Genomic DNA, 24999 nt, shown 5'->3' on the forward strand with positions numbered 1-24999 from the left:
TGAGCACAATTACATAGCAGGGATATGCCTATCATGTTCCCTCAGGTACATGGAAATATGTCCAGTATGTGCCTTATATACTTCTGAGAAAGAAATCATATGGATGGCAATTGATAACCACAGTCTATGTTTGCTCCTAGGCACATACCTGACATGTACCTGGGGAATGTGCCTAGTATGTTCTAGGTATGTTCCCCATGCCGTAAGCGTCAATGAACTACAAAATTACTTCCCCAAAATATGTTACATCGGCTATACGCGTAATTGTTTTCATTAAGGTCAGTCTAAACAACACTTTAAACGAGTAAAAAAATATAGGGCTAGCCTAGGGTGGGTGGGTTCGAACCACCGAACCTTGGATTACAAGCAGCGTGCTCTTCGAAGTTGGCCACAGAATCGCTAAAGAAAACGTCACTTGTAGGGAATAAATTATTGAGGTCGTTTGAATTTGGCTAATCACAGTGTTCCTTTAACCGCATATATTCAACTATAACCGTTTGGGACCAGATAAAATCTACTCGCCATGTAATTTTATAACAAAATGACAACTGTCTATTTATTTTCTTTCATGGTTCTTCCGTATTCACTTTCAAATGATCGGCGATAGTTGCCATCTAATAAAGTTGATATGTTTGCTACTTCTAGTATACAATCGCTTAGAAAAAGAAGCAACAAATGAATCAAATGTGGAATATGAATTTAGAACACCTAAATGGCGAATGGCTGCACATCTTGTATTGTTAAAGTATCTGAAACAGTATGTACCTAAAGGACGTACCTAGAATATGACAGATATATGTCCCAAGTGACGATATAAAAACAAATGACTGTCACCTTGGGGAATTGAGCCACGTATATAGATGCCATATTTGTGGTACATAGTTGCAAATATCAATTAGGTGTAACAAGTACCTAAAACTGTAGGTAGCTGAAGTACATACTTAGCACATGAATATCTTATGTGCCAAGTGTCAGGTACCTAAAAGGTAGCTGGGATACCTAATTGGCACATGCCTAGCACATGTTGTGCTGGTAGTGATTTTGTTTTATTCATTCTAATTTTCGTATTTATAATTCTTTTCCTATGAAATTTACCATAATATGCATTATACATATAGTATCAGTGTTAAAAGTACCCTGCAAAATCATTATCAAATTATATTCTTACAAGAAGATTGTTATAGATATGATACAATCATTTTGGACATAAGTGTACATAGAACTTTTAGAAAATAATAAATTGCATTGTATTAAATAGGGATGGCCGGTACCGGTTTCTGGTGGAACCGGTTTTTGGGCTCTGAACGGATCCGGTTCCGAAACCGGGTTTTCGGATCTAGGTCTGGAGCCAGTTTCTAAAATCCGATTCCGGAACCGGGTTTTCGGATCAAGGTCTGATAACGGTTCTGAATTTATGTTGTATCGCAAGGAGGAACATGTGAACGTAATCGAGCAGGATTTTTTTGTGCGTAAGCTACAACTGATTTTATTTGTCGCAAACGAATCCTGAAATAAAATCACTACTGAACTAAATAGTTCGAACTCATTCCAGCTTTCACTACTCAAATAACTTATTCTTTACCTGTGTATATTTAAGTATTTCCGATGAAAAATTACAACAATAATGTATCTACGGACAATTTTAATTCCCTGCAAATTCTAAATACATTGCAATGTAAAGGAAAAATTACAGCTACAGAAAGAAAACTGGACATTTTTGTTTTCACACTGCACTAAATTTCAGTATTTTTGCATCCAACAAATATTTTTATACACAATCATGTGTCTATTCATAAACATGAATATCTGAAAAAAACTGTTCCTAAGATCCGGTTCCGGATCTGTGTTTTTTCGGAACCGGTTCTAAAAACCGGATACGCAATAACCAGTTTCTTCAGCCCGTTCCGTCGAAACCGAAATTTTGTATCCATCTCTAGTATTAAACATATGATATTAAGTATTAAACGCCACAAGCTATGTACTTAATGATTTAATCATCTTCGCCTTGCAGAAATTCAATTCACTCTAAACCAGAATCACTTTCACGTTTAGTTTTAGTGAAGCTATCAGTTGTACTGATGACGAAAATGACTACTATAGTGTCCACTTGGTCATACAGATCACACAATTTCCTTTCTTCCTTAATCATGGGCTGAATGCACTTTGTCCAATAGTCTCGAATAATTTGGGACTGGCACATTCAACGAGAGGTTTTACATTACCATGAATGTTTTGTTGTATCATGCTACGAACCCCGTTATTTGACTCCAAACGAGCTGAATAGAATTTGGATTACAATGGTATGGAGGCAAGCAAACAACAATACAACCTGCTATTTCAGCAAGGTAATATACGTATAACATAATTCTAAATATTATTATGACCACTACAAGCTGGTTGGGACAGCATAGCCTTAACGCTGTTTGTGTTAAATTTATGTAGTACTTTTCTAAGCAGGATACAATATCTTTACTTTCGCTGGGATGTGCTAATCAGGAAACTATTCCTTTCTATGAAGTCAAACCCAATGTTCAAAGTTACTGTGTGTCAGCAGGTTTGAAGACAAAACAAAACCTTAAGATTCGATGATATACGTAAATTCAAACAACAAAAACAATCGTCGATTATTCTTACAGAAACTAGCAGAAAATTTAATGAAACCGTAGATGATTCTAAGATTATACATACTCAACTTGCCACTAGTAAGAATTAGTGCTTTGAAAATGTGCGGAATTGAAAAGGTGCAAGACAGGACAAGTGGTGAAAAGATGTGAAAATTTTCAATACAGTATTCAAAGAAATAGTACATTGGCATGCTTCAAGAGTGACAAAAGTATTTGGAAAGAACACAGTAAAATGATTTGCAATTCATTAGTTTTGTACATACAAAAACTCGTTCTGAAATTAGTAAACAATGATGTCATTTACATACAACAATATCAGTAATTGTATAAATATTGCTCTTTTGATTATTACAGTACCATTTCACAGAGATGAGTTTACAATTTTAAAAATAAAGTTCCAAATTTTCAAGTATATGAGTAAACTGAAAATAGTATATTTGAAGAAAATATTTTATTGCAGTGTGTTTTTTGTATTTTTTACTAATTGTAATAAACATAAAATACTTCTAAACGTAGTTTTCAAATTTATATCCTTGTGAGAATGTCCATTGTTATTCTATTGTGTAACAAATCAAGCCATTACAGAGCTGCAAGAAATAATTTGCAAAAAATTTGCAATAAAATTTTTAAACCATTTAAATAACATATAGGGCCTCAGAGGCCCTGCATATGCATTAGCGTATATTTTCTAAGTCATGCAGACAAGAGTTAACATAGCAGATATTACATAAGAATATGAACATTTTTTCCAGCCCCTATGAAACATAGCAGAAATTACGTAACACTAGCGACACAGAGACTACAACCATATATTTTAGCAGCATTCATATGTAAAATGGCCTAGGGTGTACTCGTTCTCGTTTTCGACTTCTTTCTTCAACTTCTATTTAACACAGCAGAGAGTGAACAACTAATAACAGGGTTGTACCTTTTATCAACCCCTATGTAGCATAGCTCAGAATACGTAAGACTATGAAAACATTTTCCAGCTCCCATTTAACACAGCAGACAATGAACCAATAACAGGGGTGTCCCTTTTATCAACCCCTATGTAACATAGCAGAAAATACACGAGCATTCATGTAGTACAACATGTTCCAAAAGTACTGACCATCCAGGTCAAAGATCAAATATTTAAACTTGAATAACTCGTAAACGGAGCCACATATTGAGGTGCTGTTTCCACATGTAGCAATAGGTTATCAACTACCACATCTTCCGAAAGTACTGAACATCGAGGTCAAAGGTCAAATATTTAAACCCGAATAACTCGTAAACGGAGCCACATATTGAGGTGCTGTTTCCAAATCTAGTGATAGGTCATCAAGTACTACATGTCCCAGAAGTACTGACAATCGAGGTCAAAGGTCAAATATTTAAACCCGAATAACTCGTAAACGGAGCCACATATTGAGGTGCTGTTTCAAAGTCTAGTAATAGGTCATCAACTACTACATGTCCCAAAAGTACTGACCATCGACGTCAAAGGTCAAATACTTAAACCTTAATAACTTGTAAACAGTTTTGTACCAAGCAGAGAAAGTGAACAATGAATAAATTTGAGAGCCTTATTTACTTTTGGACTAACGAGAAAAAAGAGACTAGCTGAGAATTTTATATCATCTTGTACTATTTAAACAAACCAGTGACATATTCCATTTTGTGCCAACGAGAAATTCCATTTTAACTAGCTCAGAATTTTATATCCTTTTGCACTACTCAAATAAACGAAGGAATAAATTTATACTAACCAGAAAAAGCGAAAAGGGACCATTTTAACTAACTCAGACTTTTATACCATTTTCTACTACTCCAATAAACGTAGGAATAAATTTTAATGAAGCATTTACTTTTGTATCAACTAGAAAAAGACCCGAAGAGGACCATTTTAACTATCTGAGTATTTTATATCGTTTTGTAGTACTCAAATAATCGATGGAGTAATTAGTTTTGTACCACCGAGAAAAAGCAAAGAAATAGCATTTTAACAAACTCAGCATTTTATACCTTTTTGTGCCATTTAAAGAAATGAATAAATAAATTCGGGTGTCCTATTTCCTTTTGTACCAGCGAGAAAAAAAGCGAAGGACCATTTTTAACTGGCTCAAACAAACGAAGGATTATATTTCTGTGACCTATTTAGTTTTGTACCAAAGAGAAAGCAAAGAAATACCATTTACTAACTAATAATTTTTATGCTATACAAATAAACAAAGGAATAAATTTATACTAACCAAAAAAAGCGAAGAAAGATCATTTTAACTAGCTCATGTTATACCATGTTGTACTACTCAAAGAAACGAAAGAATAAAATTGTACTAACCAGAAAAAGCGAAAAAGGGCCATTTTAACTAGCTCAGAATTTTTATACGATTTGTTTAGGTGTCCTACTTTTTGTACCAACGTGAAATGCCATTTTAACTAGCCTAGAATTTCTGTACCTTTTTGTGACATTCAAACAAATGAAAAACTAAACTTGGATGGAGTATTTAGTTTTGTACCAACTAAAAAATGGTGAGGAATGAATAAAATTTGAGTGGACTATTTCCTTTTGTCTCAACTGGAAAACTTGAAGGACTATTATAGCTTTTGTACTATTCAAATAAATGATGGAATAAATTTGAGTGGCCTATTCAATTTTGTACCAAGCAGAAAAAAGTGAAGAAGGTTCATTTTATCTAACTCAGAATTTTATATGATTTTGTAATACTCAAATAAAGGAAGGAATAAATTTGAGTGGCCTATTTGGTTGTGGTGCTACATTTTGTACTATTTCGTATATTTTGTGTCACCCAGAGAAAGGGCCACTTTAAAGTTTTCCAGACCAATTTTTGTACAAGGAAGAGAACCATATTACTATGTTTTTGCAATTTTTGCATACCATTCAAAATAAACGAGGAATGGCCAATTTTTAAATCCGAATGTCTTGTACCAACAGAAAAAATATTCCGTTTTAAATATATCGCATTGCTAAATAAATTTTAATTGTCTCAACCACCTGCCTCAAAGTTATGTTGTTAATGGACGAGCGTTTAGCGAATTTAGTCTAAATTTTTCCGGCCACTAACTAAATATTTAAACGTAAGATTTAACCCATATAAGCTGCCATTGGTTACAGAGGAAAAATATTCAAGTAGAAGAGAGTAACGTCATATATTCAACTTTAACTTAATTTTGTAAAACATACTCTATAACAGTGTTACTAAGTGATCAAGACGTACTAAAGAAAACTAATGAAGGACAACGAATCATGTCGATAATAGAAAATAGAAGAAGCAGCATGCTTAGTCATTTTGGATGACCCTGGTATAGAGGAAAAGGGAGAAGGAAAACCAGACCAAGAAGAGATCATATCAAACTAAAAAATCAGCTCACCAAGGCAGAGAAAAGTTGTCAAAGTTCCTTGTTGCCCACCATCTATAAAAAGTTCTGAATTTTTAGCTTTGAACTGTCTTATTCAACTCTTAAAACTATTTTTCTGTGTGTTGCTGTAGATATTTAAGTTTCTCAATATTAATACACTTTAAATAAAATAAACAAGGAACGTTACTAATACGTTACTTAACATTTTTGTTGTTAGTATAGGGAGAGTCATAAGGTACAGTCTATTGAGAGCAAATATGTTTTTATATAACATAGGGCACCTTACTAGTGTGGAAGACAAACGAGCGTTAACATTATTCTTTTACTTCTCTGCTTTAAACTAATTTGATTAGGCATTTCTTTTACATGACGATAGAGCCAATTAAAATTTATTTAGTAATGCGACTTCTTTAAAACGGAATATTATTTTCTGTTGGTACAAGACATCTTAATTTAAAAATTCGAATTTCTTCGTTTATTTTGAATGGTATACAAAAAGTGCAAATACATAGTAATATAGTTCTCCTCCTTGTACAAATATTGGACTGGAAAACTTTAAAATGGTCCTTTCTCTGGGTAATACAAAAAAATAAGAAATAGTACAAAATCTACCACCACAACTAAATAGTACACTCAAATTTATTCCTTCGTTTATTTTAGTAGTACAAAATGATGTTAAATTCTGAGTTATTTAAAATGGACCTTCTTTGTTTTTTCCTGGTTCGTACAAAATTGAATAGTCCACTCAAATTCCTTCCTTTGTGTGTAAACCCCAAAATGATCCATTAATGCTGAGTTAGTTAAAGTGAACCTTCTATACTTTTTTCTGCTTGTTACAATATTGAATAAGCCACTCAAATTTATTCCATCGTTTATTTGAATAGTACAAGAGTATAATGGCTCTTCACTTTTTCCCGTTGGTACAAAAGGAAATAGTCCACTCAAATCTTATTCATCTTCACCTTTTTTCTGGTTGGTACAAACCTAAAACTCCATCCAAATTTAGTTTTTCATTTGTTTGAATGTCACAAAAAGGTACAGGAATTCTGAGCTAGTTAAAATGGCATTTCTCGTTGGTACAAAAAGTAGGACACCTAAAGAAACGTATATAAATTCTGAGCTATTTGAAATGGTCCTTTTTCGCTTTGGTTGGTACAATTTTACTCTTTCGTTTATTTGAGTATTACAAAATTGTATAAAATACTCAGCTAGTTAAAATTGTCCTTCTTTGTTTGTTATAAAAAGTAGAAGACCCAAATATGTGCTTCGTTTATTGGACTAGTACAAAGGTACATAAATTCTGAGTTAGATAAAATGGGTCTTTGCTTTTTCTGGTTAGTACAATTTTATTCTTTCGTTTATTTAAGTAATATTAAATGGTATAAAATACTCAGCTAGTTAAAATGGTCCTTCGGATTTTTTTGTTTATTTGAATACCAGAAAATGGTATAGAAATTCTGAACTAGTTAAAATGGACGTTCATATTTTCATTAATATAAAAGTAAATAAGCCACCCAAATTTGTTCTTTCGTTATTGGAAGCCTTTTTCGCTTTTTCTGGTAGTACAAAAAAGGCCACTCAAATCTATCCCCTCACTTGTTTAAATAGTAAAAAAAGGTACAGAAATTCTGAGTTAGTTAAAATGGGCCTTCTTCGCTTTTTCTGGCTAGTACCATTTTATTCTTTCGTTTATTTGAGTAGTACAAAATTGTATAAATGATCGTTCTTCGGTTTTCTAAGATTGCTACAAAATTATATAGCTCACTCAAATTCATTCCTTCGTTTATTTGACTAGTTAAAAATGATATAAAATTCGGTGCTAGTTAAAATGGTCTTTTTGGCATTTTCTGGTTAATACAAATTTATTCCTTTGTTTGTTTGAATAGTACAAAATGGTATAAAATACTCAGCTAGTTAAGATGATCCTTCTTCGGTTTTTCCTTGGTTGTTACCATATTAAATAGCTTACTCAAATGCATCCCTCCGTTTATTTCAATAGTTCAAAAAGATTTAAAATTCTGAGTTAGTTAAAATGGTCCTTTTTAGGGTTGACACAAAAAATAGGTGACTCAAATTTATTCCCTTGTTTATTTGAATACCCCAAAGTGATACAATATTCTTAGTTTGTTAAAATTGTATTTCCTTGCTTTTTCTCGGTGGTACAAACTAAGTACTCCAGCGTTTATTTCAGTAGTACAAAATGATATAAAATACTCAGCTATTTAAAATAGCCCTTATTCGCCTTTTTTAGGTTAGTACAAAACTAAATAGACCATTCAAATTTATCCCTTCGTTTGTTCAAATAGTACAAAAGGCATAAAATTTTGAGCCAGTTAAAATGGCATTTCTCGTTGGTACAAAATTGAATAGATCACTCAAATTTATTCGTTCGTATATTTAAATACTACAAGATGATATAAAATACTCAGCTAGTTAAATTGGACGTTCATTTTTTTCTCATTGGTATAAAAAGTAGAACTCCCAAATTATTCCTTTCGTTCATTAGAATAGCACGAAAAGGTACAGAAATTATGAACTTGTTAAAATGGGACTTATTCGTTTTTTTCTGTTTGATACAAAAAACAGAACATTCAAATTTGTTCTTTTGTTTATTTGAGTAGTACAAAAGGTACATATAATTCTGTGCTACTAAAATGCTTATTTTTCCTTTGTTTAAACAGTACATAATGATAAAAATTCTAAGCTAGTTAAAATGGCTCTTCATTTTTTCAGTTGATAGAAAAGAAAATAGTCCACCCAAATTTAATTCATTCTACATTTCCTTTTTCTGGTTGGTAAAAAACTAAATACTCCATCCAAATTTATTCCTTTCTTTTATTTGAATGGCACAAAAAGGTGCAAAATTCTTACTTAGTTAAAATAGTATTTTTTTGCTTTTTCTTTGTGGCAAAAATTTAATCCTTTGTTAATTTAAATAGTACAAAATGGTATAAAATACTCAGATAGTTAAAATGGTCCTCCTTCGGTCTCTTTCCCTCTAGTTGGTACAAAACCAAATACTCCATTCCAATGTATTCCTTCGTTTATTGGAGTGGTACAAAATGGATAAATGTTTGTTAGTTAAAATGGTCCCTCTTCGCTTTTTCTAGTTAGTACAAATTTATTCCTTCGTTTGAGTAGTACAAAATGGTATAAAATTCTGAGTTTGTTAAAAAGGGGAATTTTTCGCTTTTTTAGGTTAGTACAAATTTATTCTTTCGTTTATTTGAGTAGTAAAAAACAATATAAAATTCTGAGCTAGTTAAAATAGGATTTCTCGTTGGGACAAAATTAAATAGGTCACTCAAATTTAACCCTTCGTTTGTTTAAGTAGTACAAGATATAAAATTCTCAGGTAGTTAAAATGGCATATCTTTGCTTTCTTTCTCGTTAGCCCAAAAGTAAATAATCCACTCAAATTTATTCATTGGTCACTTTTTCTGCTTTGTACAAAACTGTTTACAAGTTATTAAGGCTCAAATATTTGACCTTTGACCTCGATGGTCAGTACTTTTGGGGCATGTAGTACTTGATGACCTACTACTAGATTTTGAAACAGCACCATATATGTGGCTCCGTTTACGAGTTATTCGGGTTTAAATATTTGAGCTTCGACCTCGATGGTCAGTACTTTTGGGACATGTAGTACTTGATGACCTATTGCTAGATTTGGAAACTGCATCTCAATATATGACTCCGTTTAGTAGTTATTAAGGCACAAATATTTGAACTTTGACGTCGATGGTCAGCACGTTTGGGACATGTGGTAGTTGATAACCTATTGCTACATGTGGAAACAGCACCTCAATATGTGCCACCGTTTACGAGTTATTCGGGTTTAAATATTTGACCTTTGACCTGGATGGTCAGTACTTTTGGAACATGTTGTACTACATGAATGCTTGTGTAATTTCTGCTATGTTACATATGGGTTGATAAAAAGTACACCCCTGTTATTGGTTCATTGTCTGCTGTGTTAAATGGGAGCTGGAAAATGTTTTCATAGTCTTACGTATTCTGTGCTATGCTACATACAGGTTGATAAAAGGTACAGCCCTGCTATTGGTTCATTCTCTGCTGTGTTTAATAGAGGTTGAAGAAAGGTGTCGTAAAAAAGAACGAGTACACCCCTAGGCTATGTTACATATGAATGCTGCTAAAATAGATGTTTGTAGTCTCTGTGTTCGTAGTCTTACGCAATTTCTGCTATGTTACATAGGGGTTGGAAAATGTGTGCAGGGTTATGTAATTTCCGCTATGTTAAAAGAGGGGTTATGAAGGGGAACGAATACGCCTCCATTATTGTCTGTTATGTTTGTAGTCTTTGCTATGTTACATAGGTATGCTGCTGAAATATCTGTGTGTTCATAGTCTTATGTAAGTCTTGCTATGTTAAAATAGGGGTGGAAAAATAAACCAAACTATTTTATTAGCTGTGCTACGTGTTCGTGGTATTACGTAATTTCTGCTATGTTATATAGGGGCTGAAAAATGTATTCATAGTCTTTTATTAGCTCTGCCAATTTTGTAGTCTCTGTGTAATTTCTGAATGGATTATGTGTTCATTGTATTAAGTAATTTCTGCTATGTTAAAATAGGGGTTGAAAAAAGGGGTCACAAAAGAGAACGATTTCAACTCCATTATTCTCTGCTATGTGTTCATAGTCTTATGTATTCTCTACTATGTTATATAGGGGTTGAAAAATAAGTCAAACTCTTTTATTAGGTCTTCTATGTTAAGAAATGCTTGTACTCTTTTTTGTGTAATCTCTGGTATGCTATATAAGGGTTGATAAAAGTGCTCATAAAAGGGAACGAATACACCGCAAAAAGTGCTCATAAAAGGGAACGAATAAACCCTTATAAAGGGGTTATAAAAGAGAACGAGTTTTCGTGGTGTTCGATTTTCCATGGTTGGACGGTACGTGGGTCATGGCGTATCGTGCGACAGTGGACTGTTGAGTACTTCTGATCAGGCGAGACCTGGATTGTTCTAGTTCGGCCGAGTATGGCCCAGATCAGTAATTTCTCTACTGCTCTTGCAATCTGTTACAGTTAGCTAGAGCTGTATATTGTTATCGTTACTTAATATTATAATTGCGAAATGGCTATTTGCGTTTACGTACAATTATTTAAGAGCGTTATTTATTCGATAGAAATTTCCCACAGGTATTTCTTCCAGTTACCATTGTCATCACATAAATTATTTCATGTGACTATTTAAGTCAATGGGTGCACCGAATCTACTCCACAAAATCATAAAAGGAACATAATAAATCCTGTCTGCTATCGCGTATCTGATATTTGACAGGACTAACTATCCGATATTAGAATGGAGGATATCATGCGGGAAAAATTAGTGTACAAACAAAAAGGTTAATTTAGCGTAAAAATATTATCGTTCTAGAATACTCAGTTATCTTTCCATAGTAAATTACCAAGTCGTAGTTCCTCCGTACCTTCGATGTAAAAGACTGAATTATCAAACTATTCTAAAGAACTTCGAAACAAATAAAAATTTGCTTTTCTTGTCACTGAAAGCACAATTTATCGGACGACGTTCCAAACCACAATGGAACTCTGGAAGAGAGAAGACATTCCAAATGGTAGCTGTCAGCGAGTAGTTCTTATTTTGCGAGTATCCAATGTTCACACTGAGAAAACACCGTTATTCAGACACATGTCTACAATGGAAATCTGTACTGAGTATACGTTATCAGTATGCTACGTAGTACTACCTTGTTCCCGCTTAGATGTTATATAACCGTCACTAGGTTAAATAGGTATACTTTCGAAAGACAGAAATCAATCTTCAATGTATACTTTATTTTTCCAGGGCTTAATAATTGCTTTTTTCGGTGGGAATTGACAACAATTCAATTTCTCTCCCACGAATCAAGAACAAAAGAGTCTTTCATCGTTCACTCATATATATGTGAAACGCTGTTTTGCCGCTCTGCATCGTTGCCAGTGAACTGTAAATTAATGCAAATTCTGTCGACATTTAATTTGCATATCCATACAGGCTGCTTAACCTAATTACATTTTAAAATGAACTGTCAACATAGACCAGTCGATCAATCCAGCTTACACCTAGAGCATCTGGACTCTGGGAGTTTTCTCTACGCGTCGATTTAGCGAATACGTTTGTGAAATTCGTGAAGTTCATTTAATAAATAGGTATAGTATCATTGTATTTAATGTGTTTTCGTTGCATGTGTGAATGATATTTTTCTGTGTTACGGTCTGAACGATCATCTGGAAGTCCGTGAGGATTTCGAGACGAGACATCCGAACCTCTCGGTGCTTGATGCTTATCTCATTGTTGAGACCGGAGGGCGATTCGAGAAAAGTTCTGTAATCCCTTTTTGGAAATGTTCTTTGACTTCTTAATCAGGTAAGTTCAGATCTCCTGAAAGTATTCGTTGGTGAGACAGCAGGGGGGGGGGACAGATCGGGAAAGCGGTTATAGTTACATCATGCGCTGCAGGATGTCTGACATCTAACAGTCTTCTGTACATTACATGCGTATACACATCTTACATACGTCAGCTATATGTTATATACGTCCATCTAAATGCGACATCCTTCTCGAATGTATACAGTTCTTTATTTCATACGGAAAGGACGTATGGTACGGAAAGTACTATAAAACATACGTTTTCAGTTATACGTGTGCTGCAGGAATGTTACATATACTCTTAATTTAAGTCCAAAAACTACAGTATTTACGCATGTAACTAATGTTTTTATTTACACTACGTACGTTTACGTTCTCCGTGCGATCAGCTTACCATATTGTAGAAATAAAAATTGCTTCTTACCCAGAAAAGCGGTGTTTTCATTAGAACGGATGTCGTTGTCTTATATATCACATCGTTTTTAATACCTCTTGGAAAATCTTTCAAGATACCATCTGGTCTCAAAATAGAAGATCCATTATCATAAGACTCCTGAGCGTTCATGTAGTGGTTGATACGGTGAAGTAGATATTTTGGGACATTGTGGTTACGATGGAGTATCGAACGAAGAGACTTTCTCACTAGTTTAAAATGTAACCTGGAATGAAGAGACAAGAAACCATTACAGTCTAATTACAACCAACTTCTCTCATCAGCAATAACAGTATGAAAATGTCACTTCCGACAATACACTGATGTGTATACAGGATGTTTCAAAACAACATCGACAACGTTTCGAAGATGATTCCTCACACCAAGATAAGACAAAAAGTATAGAAGACCAACATGGGTACACAAATGCTTCCTTTCGGAGTTACAGGCTGCTGAAAACATGAGAAAAGCAAATTTAGAAGTCCATAGCTCCAAAACTATTGGACCTACCGTAGTCGGTTCAAGACTTCAATTAGGAACTATAATTGCCCTATCCAAATATCCAAGTTTCACAACCCTGTGTATATCCGTGACAATTTTTATAGAGGTCGTTGATGAGTACTTCAAATTATATGCCCTTAACCAAACTCTATATTAAAATTCCTGCGTGAGTACCGCAAGATTCTGAAACATGTATTTTTGAATAGTGTACATATTAGTTTCTAAGTAAAGTCTTGAACCGATTACGATACGTTCCATAATTTTGGAGCTATGAACCTTTAAATTTGATTTTCTTTCATGTTTTCGGCAGCCTGTAACACCGAAAGGAAGCATTTGTGAACCCAGGCTTGTCTATATTTTTATCTTATCTTGGTATCAGGAATTAACTCCCAAACGTTGTCGTGTTATTTTGAAACATCCTGTATATTTAATTTTGCTTCCATTATAAACACGAAGTGCTTTCCATCGTCGCAAAGACTCACAAGGTTGATGATCTACTTTTTTCTCGAACACTGTTACTCATAAATGTTATCCTTCAAGGGAAACAAGTTTGCGTTGTTTATATGGAAACTAGGCCTATATGTAAGTAATGGAATAAAATTGAGATGATGTAAAAATACAGTATTTATTTTTAAAAGATTGCAGGAAGAGATTCCTGCTAACAAATGAAAAATAAAACATATAAAATAGTACATTGCGTCTACTAAAATTCCAAAATGAAATTTTACTAATGAGGATAAACGAAATTTTGTAGTACTATCCTACGTACTTGAAGGTAGCACCCTGTAACCCATCTACACGAGGCTTACTTTGTTACGTTTCAGAAAACACCACACTCAGGCAAAATACAATATCTTCTCTTTAGACAAATGTGATCCCACATGGTGTTCTTCGATTCAGTATCCCATGTCTTTCACCCAATTTCATCAATTCTTCCCCTTTATTAGCATATAAATTACGAAAACTACACACTGAAAAGTCTCAGCCAACACAAATATTAGCTATTTTCACAATACAAGAACTTCATTATTTCACTTCACTACAATGTCATTTTAATTATTACTACGCATCTTAAAAGTTATTATTTTTTCATGTACTTACTGTCTATCATACACTTCAACAACCTAATGTAATTACTCAAGGTATCCTGTTCTATTTCTCACACTTCTATTAGTTAACTTTTCGCGGCAGTTCAATAAAGGCAGTTTCGGCTATGCGATGCTATTTGCATTTCCACTGCTCATTATGCCAACTGAAAACAATCTCAAGAGCGAATTTGAGTATGAATTAGGCCGAATTTTCATTTGAATAGCTTTTCGCTCTGCTTGCGATTTGATAGCGTATAAAGCCGACCATAGACATTTTTGACGGTGAATTTTAATGTTTAATAGAACAAATTTTTCAGTCTCCACTTATATTTGTACAAATAAAAAAATCGTGACCCAAAAGCTAAATTTCGTGACTTTTTCTTGACTTCCATGATCGATAGACACCTTGTAGTAGTATAAATAATACCAGTTGCAGGTCATCTTTTGACCGTCCTCCTTTTCCCATACGCCATTGATAAAATAACTCCTAGGCCATCTTTTCTCTAGTTCTTTATAACTTAATAAGTATAAAAATTTAATACCTAAAACTTATATCTAACAATTAACAAGTAGCATGTTCTCCTATTCTCTGCGTTTCCCTTTCGTTTCTACTCTTGCTTTATTGAATACATGACTCTTGCAATTTTTGTATCAAATCTTCTTTCTTTAATCTTATTTTATAATGACCCCAAGCTACAGTATATATACCATCTTTTAACATATACGTATCTTTTATCATCATAAGGTCTTAATGATAACTTGTTTTCATCTACTATCTTCTTATACTTTATGCGTTTTTACTACGAATGTGATTTTGTAATTTTTGTAACTCTTTCTTCCCTGAAACACAGTTGTCATATTCTTAAATGATAAATCTTGTTTTAACTACACTCGATTTTATATCCTTTTCTTTTCTAATTTTTTTTTTCATTTTTTCATTTGATCATCTTCATCTCATCCTTTCTTATTAGCATATCCTACATTTGTGATCTACAAATTTCTTAACTACAATACCTTTTAATTCATGCTTAAATTTTCCTCATATCTTCTTATTAACTATTTCTAAACCATACTTGTTGAATAGTTGATTTTGAGTTTAATTTCCCGTTCAGCAGCGAGACATTATAAGACGTAGATCTACTTATTAATTTGAAATTCGAAATATATGAGCTCCCGCCGGGAATCGAATACGGGTGTACCATGCCAAACACGCGTACGCAAACCACTTAGTCACTAAGGAGCTGACCATACTTGTTATCTTCAGGATATCAGGATATTCAGATGTATCTAAGTGTTCATACATGTCTTCCGTATCTTTCTGAAAAGTCTTCTGTTTCTATGTACACTAAGTTATAACTGAATCCGTATCAGTCATTAACAGTTTTACTCTTTGTTCATATTCTTTTTAGAACATTGTAGTAGAAGTCATATAAACAGATCTTAGAGATATCCAATGCTGACATTCCAACATAGATGGATTTGTTAAATATGATTTTAGTTTTATACATATGAATAGCTACTACATTGTTCTATCTTTGAAAGTTGGTATACCTATTAATGTCTCTAGAAACTTCGCATTATGCACTAGTCGTACACCTATTCTTTTTCTTATATTTTCCATAGTTTTCCAAATACAGCATTATTTACTAGCTTCTAAAAGTCTTTCCCATGTTCATTCTTTGCTTGTGATCTTATTTTAGTATTCAAGTTTATATATTTCTTTAACCAAGCTGATTGTTTCAATATCACCTAATGCAATTCTTATGCTTAAGTAATAATGATAAATAGAATTTAAGATGTTGATAGAGTAATAACGATCTTTATCGTATACAGTAGAGATTTCAATAGCTTTGGAAGTAATTTATTATTAATGTAATTTTCAGGAGCAAATGAAAAGTCTAAATGTTTATTATGAACCTCTTTTGGATACTTTACATCTACTGTTTTTTAATAAAATCATCCTCAGAATCATCTTTTGTCTTTAGTATTGTTTTGCTAATTTCTTCTCGTTATACTTATTTACATACAGGATGTGATTGAAAAGTACCGGAACTTTTCCCGCCGCGCGTCTCCCTGGCGTTCGAAAAATGTGAGGGGTGGGGAAAAATGTGCGCGGGACCTTCCTCTTTCAAGCGGAACTTGGCCCAGTGCGCTGCGAGCAGCGGTTGAGAAAGCATCGCTGTCCGCACGAACGTCGTTTTGGTCGTCGGTCACGTTTTTTGAGCGCCGAAAATGGAGTCAAAGATTGACCAACTCTACGCCATCAAGTTCACCGAGGGGTCGTACTCGTAGCACCATGTTTCATCACCACTGATCACACTGTCTAATAACTCTTCGTCGGCTTCCACACAATCCAGCACTTCTCGACTCATTTTCACTTGCAGTTCTTTTTGGTCCTCGGTCAACACCTTGGGGACCAGTTTGGCGCACACATTCCGCATGTTCAATCCTTTAGTCACAATTTTTTGCACGGTCCAGGTTCAGGTATTCGCGAACTCGGTCGACGTTTTCATCGGTTTTCGACGTCGACGGCCTCCCAGAGCGTGGTTCGTCATCGGCGTCCTCCCGGCCTTCCCTGAATGCCTTGTGCCACTCAAAGATCCGAGTACGGGACATCACATCTTCCCCAAAGGCTTCCTTGAGCAGATCCTGGGTCTCGGTGAACGTCTTTTTTAGTTTGACACAAAACTTGATGGCGTAGCGTTGGTCAATCTTTGACTCCATTTTCGGCGCTCAAAAAACGTGACCGACGACCAAAACGACGTTCGCGCGGACAGCGATGCTTTCTCAACCGCTGCTCGCAGTGCACTGGGCCAATCACACCATGTATATCTATTAAAAGGCTTCATACGGCATATGATGATTCTTAGCCCAAACATATTCATTATTTGCATCCATACATGTTATGTAAGAACTTTTCTTCCTTTTATCAAAATTATCTAATTACTTACTATTAGCACTGCATATCTATTTGAACATTGAGATATCCCTTATACCTTTCCCCTAGATCTCTTATATCCAGATCTCTTATATTCTCTTATATCTTTCTCTATAAACAGTAATTTATCATATTCAGTTAGACGCTCTAATTTCTATTCTGTCAATTTTAACATTGCATCCTAGAAAAATCCAGGACTAGTGAAACACAATGCTGGATTCAATTATATGTTTTAGCACAGTATCTCTAAAGTTTTCTATTATGTAAACTAGTTGAAAACATCTATCCTGTTATAAAATTGAGTATATTCTCTTAAAGGTTTTAAGTTCAATAGTTTACAGATTAATATATGGTATTTATAATCCTCATCGCTTATCCCTTCTCTTCTTAATCTCTTTTTAAATTTTTCTCTGGATACTGGAATTTATTCTGTACCTTTCCTTTACAAACAACATAGTCACGTGGATATATACTTTCTGTTTTTAGTAAGTCTATTGATTCGTTTGGAAACAACTTCAATGTTTCTTTAAATTGTTCTGCTGTTACGTTCTTTGCTAGTTCTGCTACTCTTTCACAAAACTCTAAATGAATCAACAATTGGTAACTTAGTATATTTATCTTTTCCATCCGAACATTTATACTGAACTGTCTTCGAAAATGAAATATATATATATTTTTTTCTTTAATGTTAGCCATTACATCATTTCTTTTCTTTTTCATTTTTACCCCAAGCTTTCTTATAAACAAATGTGTATCACATCTAGAGAGGCTTTGAATATATACAGGATTTACATATTTTATGGTACAGTAAGAATGAGCAGCACCTTTAAATTTACCAGTTAAGTGATCATTATCATCTACTTTTTCTTTTATATGATTTCTTTCGTATTTGAAAGCTTTTCACACTCTTTCTTATAGTATTTCATAAGTTCTTTTATATCTTTTCTTTGTTGTATTATCTCTGTTACTCCATCTTCCTCTTTTATTTCGAAGTGCGGTTCTTTTTCTAAGTGCTTGGCTCTCTCTTTTATTTTTGAGTATTCAAATAGAACTTTTAGCTTTCTATCTTTTTACTAATGAACTTGGCAGGTCTTTGAGACTTTCATCACAAATATGGCATATCGTAGTTCATTCAAATATTTTTCTTCCGAAAATGAGGTCATAAGAGTACATTTATCATATATATCTTTGCTATTTTTATTTCTTTTCATTAACCATTTTATAAATTCTTCTGCTACATCCGAACCTTTTATATATTCTACTGGTTCATTTTTATAAAAATTTAAAGTGTTTTTAACATAGTAAGTAAAGCTTTCTGTTTCATGTGGTTGATAAGCGTTTGAATAGATCTTTCTGGACTAAGTTGACACGCGTTTGTATGCCTTAACTATGTCTTAACTATTTAAAATTTAAAACAATCGCTATGAGAGCTATAGGCTATTCTAAACTGTATATTCAAGCAGTGGAATACACGCTATGAACAATGCATTAATAGTAAAGAGAGCTATTTTGAAGGAGATAAATCTGAATAATTTCCATAAATACTAAATACCATTATATTTAGAAAAGATCGGTTTCCTACTGAACAGACTGTATTTAAGTATTATAAAATGAGATTAAGGGAAGAAAATGAAACACGGAAGTCTTAATAAAAAAATTCATAACCTGCTATGTAGAATGTAAAGTGGTAAACTGCATTCTCCATCTCATACTTTCTGCCATTTACAGAATCTTCGACAAATGGACTTCAGAAGAAATGAATTAAGTATTTTCATGCAAATTTATCAATTTTTAAAGTAGTTCACCAGCAAATTATCTAGGCAGCTCTAAGGTTAAACTGTTATCGAAACTTTACAAGTTAGTATTAATACTTACAAGTAAATTAATTCAAATAGGCAACGTAATGTTTAAGGAACTTATTTATGAAAATGGAAAACGTATAAGCCATCTGTAAACATCAGTATAGAGTAAAAAAATGCGATATATATCTTAATACAAAACTTGCATGTAGTGTGACCAATAGCTATGCATCTCCTCCTTACGGATACACCTCTTCGCCGGTTCATCAGCTGAGCCCTGCTCTGAACCGGATAGAAAACTTGTTTATAGTACAGGTTTGTGTGTTTTCCCACAAGCAATAGCTCTAATAATTATATTACTTTTTAGGTATTTTATATCATATAAGGGTGATTCTGAAATTAAGGGGAATTTTCAGTCCCTCTTATTTTCCAACCTCCATATATACAATATTAAAGTAACAAAGTTATTATTAAATAAAAAAATAATCCCTACTTTGTCTTCCCAGAGTTTATTTTAACATTTATTTTATTTTTCTGCTTTTAAAAATGCGAATAATATGTCAAATGTAACCTCGTGGAATGTCCCCCACCAAAATTTTTCAACATTAAGAGAAGAGAAAAATGTTTTTACTAGAAACTTCGTGAAATGTCCGCATAATTTACTACTGTAAGACATAAATAATGAATCTACTTTGCAACAAATTAAATTTTAAGATCATTGTCATGGTCTATTTAAAGCGAAAATATTGTCTGTGGGTTGTGAGGTAACCTCCGTGGAGTACTTTTAAAATTAGCAGAAATTCTACTAGGAAGCAGCAGTCCAGTCTCTAAATCTGAAAGTGAAGCTCAGAGCAGCGAGTTTGTGAGTGATATGTTGATAAGTGTGTATGCAGTATCGTGTTAGTGAAAAATCGTCACATCCTGCGGGAAATAGGTTTGTAATCTTTGATCTTTTAACCTCCATGTATTTGTTAATTTTATTATTTAAAAATGTTGAAACTGTTTTTTCAATTGATTATTGTTAAAATAGCAGTTTTCCTTCTAAAAACGAAGTCATTGAATACATAGTCTTCTAGCTTTGAATATCAGGCTGTCTGAAGTGCAATTTTGTAATTTACATGGAAGTAACATCCATGATTTGTATGCAGCATGGAGGTTACCATAGTCCAGGAAGGTTACAATAATGAGAAGTTCATGATATTATTGTATAGAAAATAGCTATACATTTAAGTTACTATGTAGCATCTTATTAAATTGCTACCTATCAGAGCTACCCGGAGGAAAACATTCCAAAAATTCCATCATATGTTTGCTAAACATGCCACTATAATATAAATTAGATATTGTCTTCAATAATATATAATTAGGTTGATGAATATTGAATTAAAATTTAATTAAATATTATACATGAGTAAAATTTGGAAATGTAAAATCGGTACCATTTGTTGTTGCTTATCTCTTTGCAAAGAAGCATTAAATGTTTGAAGTTTGGTGTTAGCATATGAACTTTATAGGGTCCAAGCTAAAAAAAGTGTATTGTTGATTAAATCTAGATTATTTAAATTATTGATTTACTTTCTTATGTTATAGAGAGAAGGCACCAAGAAAAAAGAATATTAGTGAAAAAGAAACAATGGAATCAATTAAAAGCGTTAATTGTAAAAAGAAAAAGCCAAGTGAGATATCAGAAATAGAAAAGAAAAGAATAAATAAGAGAATCAGAAAGACGAATAAGAGAAAGAATAACAGCAGATCTGTATTATACGAAGAATTCAAAAGAAAAGAAAGAGAGAGATACAAAGCCAGAACTGCAAGCGGAGAGATTAAAAAAGTAGCAGACATGAGTGAACGAGAGAAAAGAGCCCAGAGAAAAAAATAGGTGCAAAAGTTAGAAGGCATAGAGAAAAGAAGAAAAGGGAAGAAGTAGTAAATAAAATACTGGAAGAGGCAACTCCTCTTGACAGTGATAATGGTGGTAACAATCGAAATATTGAAAGGAATGATATTGTTGTGCCTAATTTCGACCGGACAGAAACCAGCAAAAAGAAAAGCGGTAAAAAAGTTACAAAACGAAATATAACTAAGTGTTACACGAAAATAAAAGAATTTGAGGAGAAATCAGAGGAAAGTAAAAAACGAGCGGAAAGATACAAGAAGAATTATTCTCGTTTGAAAGAACGTTTAGGAAATAAAAATACCTCGAAACGCAAGGAAAGAAAGTTTCTCAGAGGAGAATATGTTTCCCAAAAAGTTAGGAAAAGCTTAGAATTTGTCGCTGTTCTGACATCTCAAATTAAGGAAAATATGAACGTAACAAACATTCTTGAAAATCCATAAAAGAATTTTCCTTAGTACTATCGCGGAAAATTATAAAGAAGTACAAGACCGCGAAGAAAATGAAAGACTTCGTACAAACATATTTTAAAATATTACAGCATATTACTGATGGAGAAAATATCATTGAAGCGTTAAAAGTCAAAGGAGTGTTTAGGACCAAAAAAAATCACATAAAAATTAAGTAAGACGTAATTAACTTCTTTCAACAAGATGATGTTAGCAGACTACAACCTGGTAAAAACGATTGCATTACAAGACATAAGGTGAAAAAACAACAAAGACTACTTATGGGAAATTTGAAAAGTCTGCAAAAATAGTTTGAGGCAGAATTATATGCCTCTAAAGTCGGAAACACACTTAATTGTTTGCATACTTACACAAAACATACAAACACCAAATTTTGCATACTTGTTTGTCATGGGATGTGAGTAATGGGAAAATTCCGATATCACGAAAAAGGCGACATTATCCATGTAAATGAAGTGTCGAAATTTTTCGTCGTTTCGAAACGCTGGTTTTTAGAGTAGTTCCGCACACCATAGAAACGTCATATTTTGCCAGGCAGTGTAGCTAGGAACATAGTTTATGATAGAAAAAAGAGCATTAAAATTCGTTTTCGTTTCGCGGCGCAAATCGAAAAAATGTGAAATTTGTAATGGCTGTATCTAGGACGTTGAAATTTCGAGGTAATGTTTATTCTGATGCGTAGTTTGCGAATCCGCTCTTGTCTTAAAAAATAGTCATGTTCGGTGTAAGAAAGTGCTAAGAATGATATAAGGGGGCGTCTAATTCTACACAACTTGTAGATATGGTGGAATCACGAAATTGCGTTCAAGTGTGTAGATTACAGCGCATGTGAGGGGAAAAATCCGACATGTTGGAAAAGTCGTCATCTTCAATTCAAAATGGCGGCTCAAGAATTTGTAACCATGAAAATTGTAAGTTGTACTCTAGGTAGGTAAGCCAGGTTTCGCTATGTTATTAAGGACGTAGTTCAGTTTAAGCGAAAAAACAAATCATTGGAGAGGTCGCCATCTTGAATGCAAAATTGCCATATTTTTGAATTGCCTTCATTTGGACTCTTATGTGCTATATTGAAGAGAATAACACAAACAGAATTTAACGTAGTAAGTTAGCTCCGCGGTAAAGCGTCTGCTTTCTGAGTAGCAGGTCTGGGTTCGATTCCCCACCGGCCCTTGTTTTATCTTGCGTTTTTTTTCTTATCACGTTGCTTTGTTTTATCAAAATAGTTTCTGTTGGCACTGCGTGAACGAAATATTTTCGTTATTACAGACATAGACGAAAAGGATATATTTATACGCTAACTGTAAAGGTCGTCCCGAAACTAGGCAGTATGTCCCTGTGAAGCTTCGAGACGATACTCAACTATTTAGAAAGAAACATATGTAGCTTTAGAGATGGGGCAACACCAGTGTTTCTTTCAGAAACAATGTACCTGAGGATCACAGTTAGTATTCCCAGGGGCACTGCTCATAGTATTCTATTTATTATTCTATTAAACACGTATTATTTGGTCTCCTGCGGGGGGACTCTAAGAGCCCCAAAGGAGGCAGTGTACCCCCCAAAAACATTTTCGAAAAAACATTGAGCATCATCTCTACGGTATAGTATCCAGACGAGACAAAAATACATTTTCTCTCGAGAGAAAAGTGTGTGCTTCCAACCGGATATAATTACAAACAGTCTCCCTTTTTATACTGGTCGTTTAGCTAGATGCGTATACCAAGTTTGAAGTCTATACCATAACTGAAAAGTATAAGATTATAACTTTAACAAAATACACACACACACTCACACACACACATATATATATACATACACACATATATATATATATATATATATATATATATATATATATATATATATATATATATATATATATATATATGCACCTTTTGACAATTTTCTCGTTGGCAGAGTATATAGTTATAATATATGGGATACGTGGAAAAGTGCCCCTTTCGGTTCAGTAGTTTGTTTACAGGACCGGTTATAGTGAAATGCGTTTTATAATAGACTCAACCTTATAGGCTAACAATATATGCTATAAAAATAAACTTTCAAAGAAAGAAAAAGTGAGAAAAAGATTGTTAGGAATCGAACCCATGTCTCCTGCCCAGTAGGCTCACGTCAATCCCCTACACTACCGATTTCCATAGATTTTCGACTTCCTTCTTACTGCTCACATAATACTGGTACGTTGTGGCCGGCATCTGTGGGGAATTATATACCTTTAAAGTCGGAAACACACTTAATTGTTTGCATACTTCCACAAAACATACAAACACCAAATTTTGCATACTTGTTCGTCATGGGATTTGAGTAATGGGAAAATTCCGATATCACGAAAAAGGCGACATTTTCCATGTAAATGAGGTGTCGAAATTTTTCGTCGTTTCGAAACGCTGGTTTTCAGAGTAGTTCCGCACACCATAGAAACGTCATATTTTGTCAGGCAGCGTAGCTAGGAACATAGTTTATGATAGAAAAAAGAGCATTAAAATTCGTTTTCGTTTCGCGGCGCAAATCGAAAAAATGTGAAATTTGTAATGGCTGTATCTAGGACGTTGAAATTTCGAGGTAATGTTTATTCTGATGTGTAGTTTGCGAATCCGCCCTTAAACTTAAAAAAAGTCATGTTCGGTGTAAGAAAGTCCTAGGAATGTTCTAAGGGGGCGTCTAATTCTACACAACTTGTAGGTATGGTGGAATCACGAAATTGCGTTCAAGTGTGTAGATTACAGCGCATGTGAGGGGAAAAATCCGACATGTTGGAGAAGTCGTCATTTTCAATTCAAAATGGCGGCTCAAGAATTTGTAACCATGAAAATTGTAAGTTGTACTCTTGGTAGGTAAGCCAGGTTTCGCTATGTTATTAAGGACGTAGTTCAGTTTAAGTGTAAAAACAAATCATTGGAGAAGTCACCATCTTGAATGCAAAATTGCCATATTTTTGAATTGTCTTCATTTGGACTCTTACGTGGTATATTAAGGAGAATAAAACAAACAGAATTCAACATAGTAAGTTAGCTCCGCGGTAAAGTGTCTGCTTTCTGAGTAGAAGGTCTGGGTTCGATTCCCCACCGAAACTTATTTTATCTTGCGTTTTTTTCTTATCACGTTGCTTTGTTTTATCAAAATAGTTTCTGTTGGCATTGCGTGAACAAAATATTTTCGTTATTACAGACATAGACGAAAAGGATATATTTATACGCTAACTGTAAAGTAGAGACCTGCACGGGCCGGGCCCGGCCCGAAGCCCGGCCCGGCCCGCGGGCTGGGCTTGGGCGGACCGCCCCTGCTATTTCTTTGGGTCGGGCCGGGCTTGGGCGGGCCGACACTGTTATTTCTTGGGGCCGGGCCGGGCTTGGGCTGGCCGACACTGATTTCTCTTCAGGTCCGGCCAGGCTGTGGCCGATCAATTGCAATTCTTTAATAATTATTGACTTTCGTTAAACGATAATTGGAATAAAGCCAAATGTTGAAGAAGTG

General features: G+C 34.0%; 1 protein-coding gene across 1 annotated transcript in view; it reads right to left on the reverse strand.

The window, feature by feature from the left end:
* LOC145673364 (uncharacterized) overlaps positions 1–24999 on the reverse strand; it is a 779808-nt gene that overhangs the window by 320118 nt on the left and 434691 nt on the right. Inside the window, exon 14 of the mRNA XM_081743004.1 lies at positions 12812–13046. Within this exon, the coding sequence (XP_081599130.1) occupies positions 12812–13046 (235 nt within the window). The remainder of the gene's footprint in view (positions 1–12811; positions 13047–24999) is intronic.

Source organism: Thermobia domestica, chromosome 16 (genome assembly GCF_964235325.1).
Source record: "Thermobia domestica chromosome 16, izTheDome1.hap1.1, whole genome shotgun sequence".
Taxonomy (NCBI): Eukaryota; Metazoa; Arthropoda; class Insecta; order Zygentoma; family Lepismatidae; genus Thermobia; species Thermobia domestica.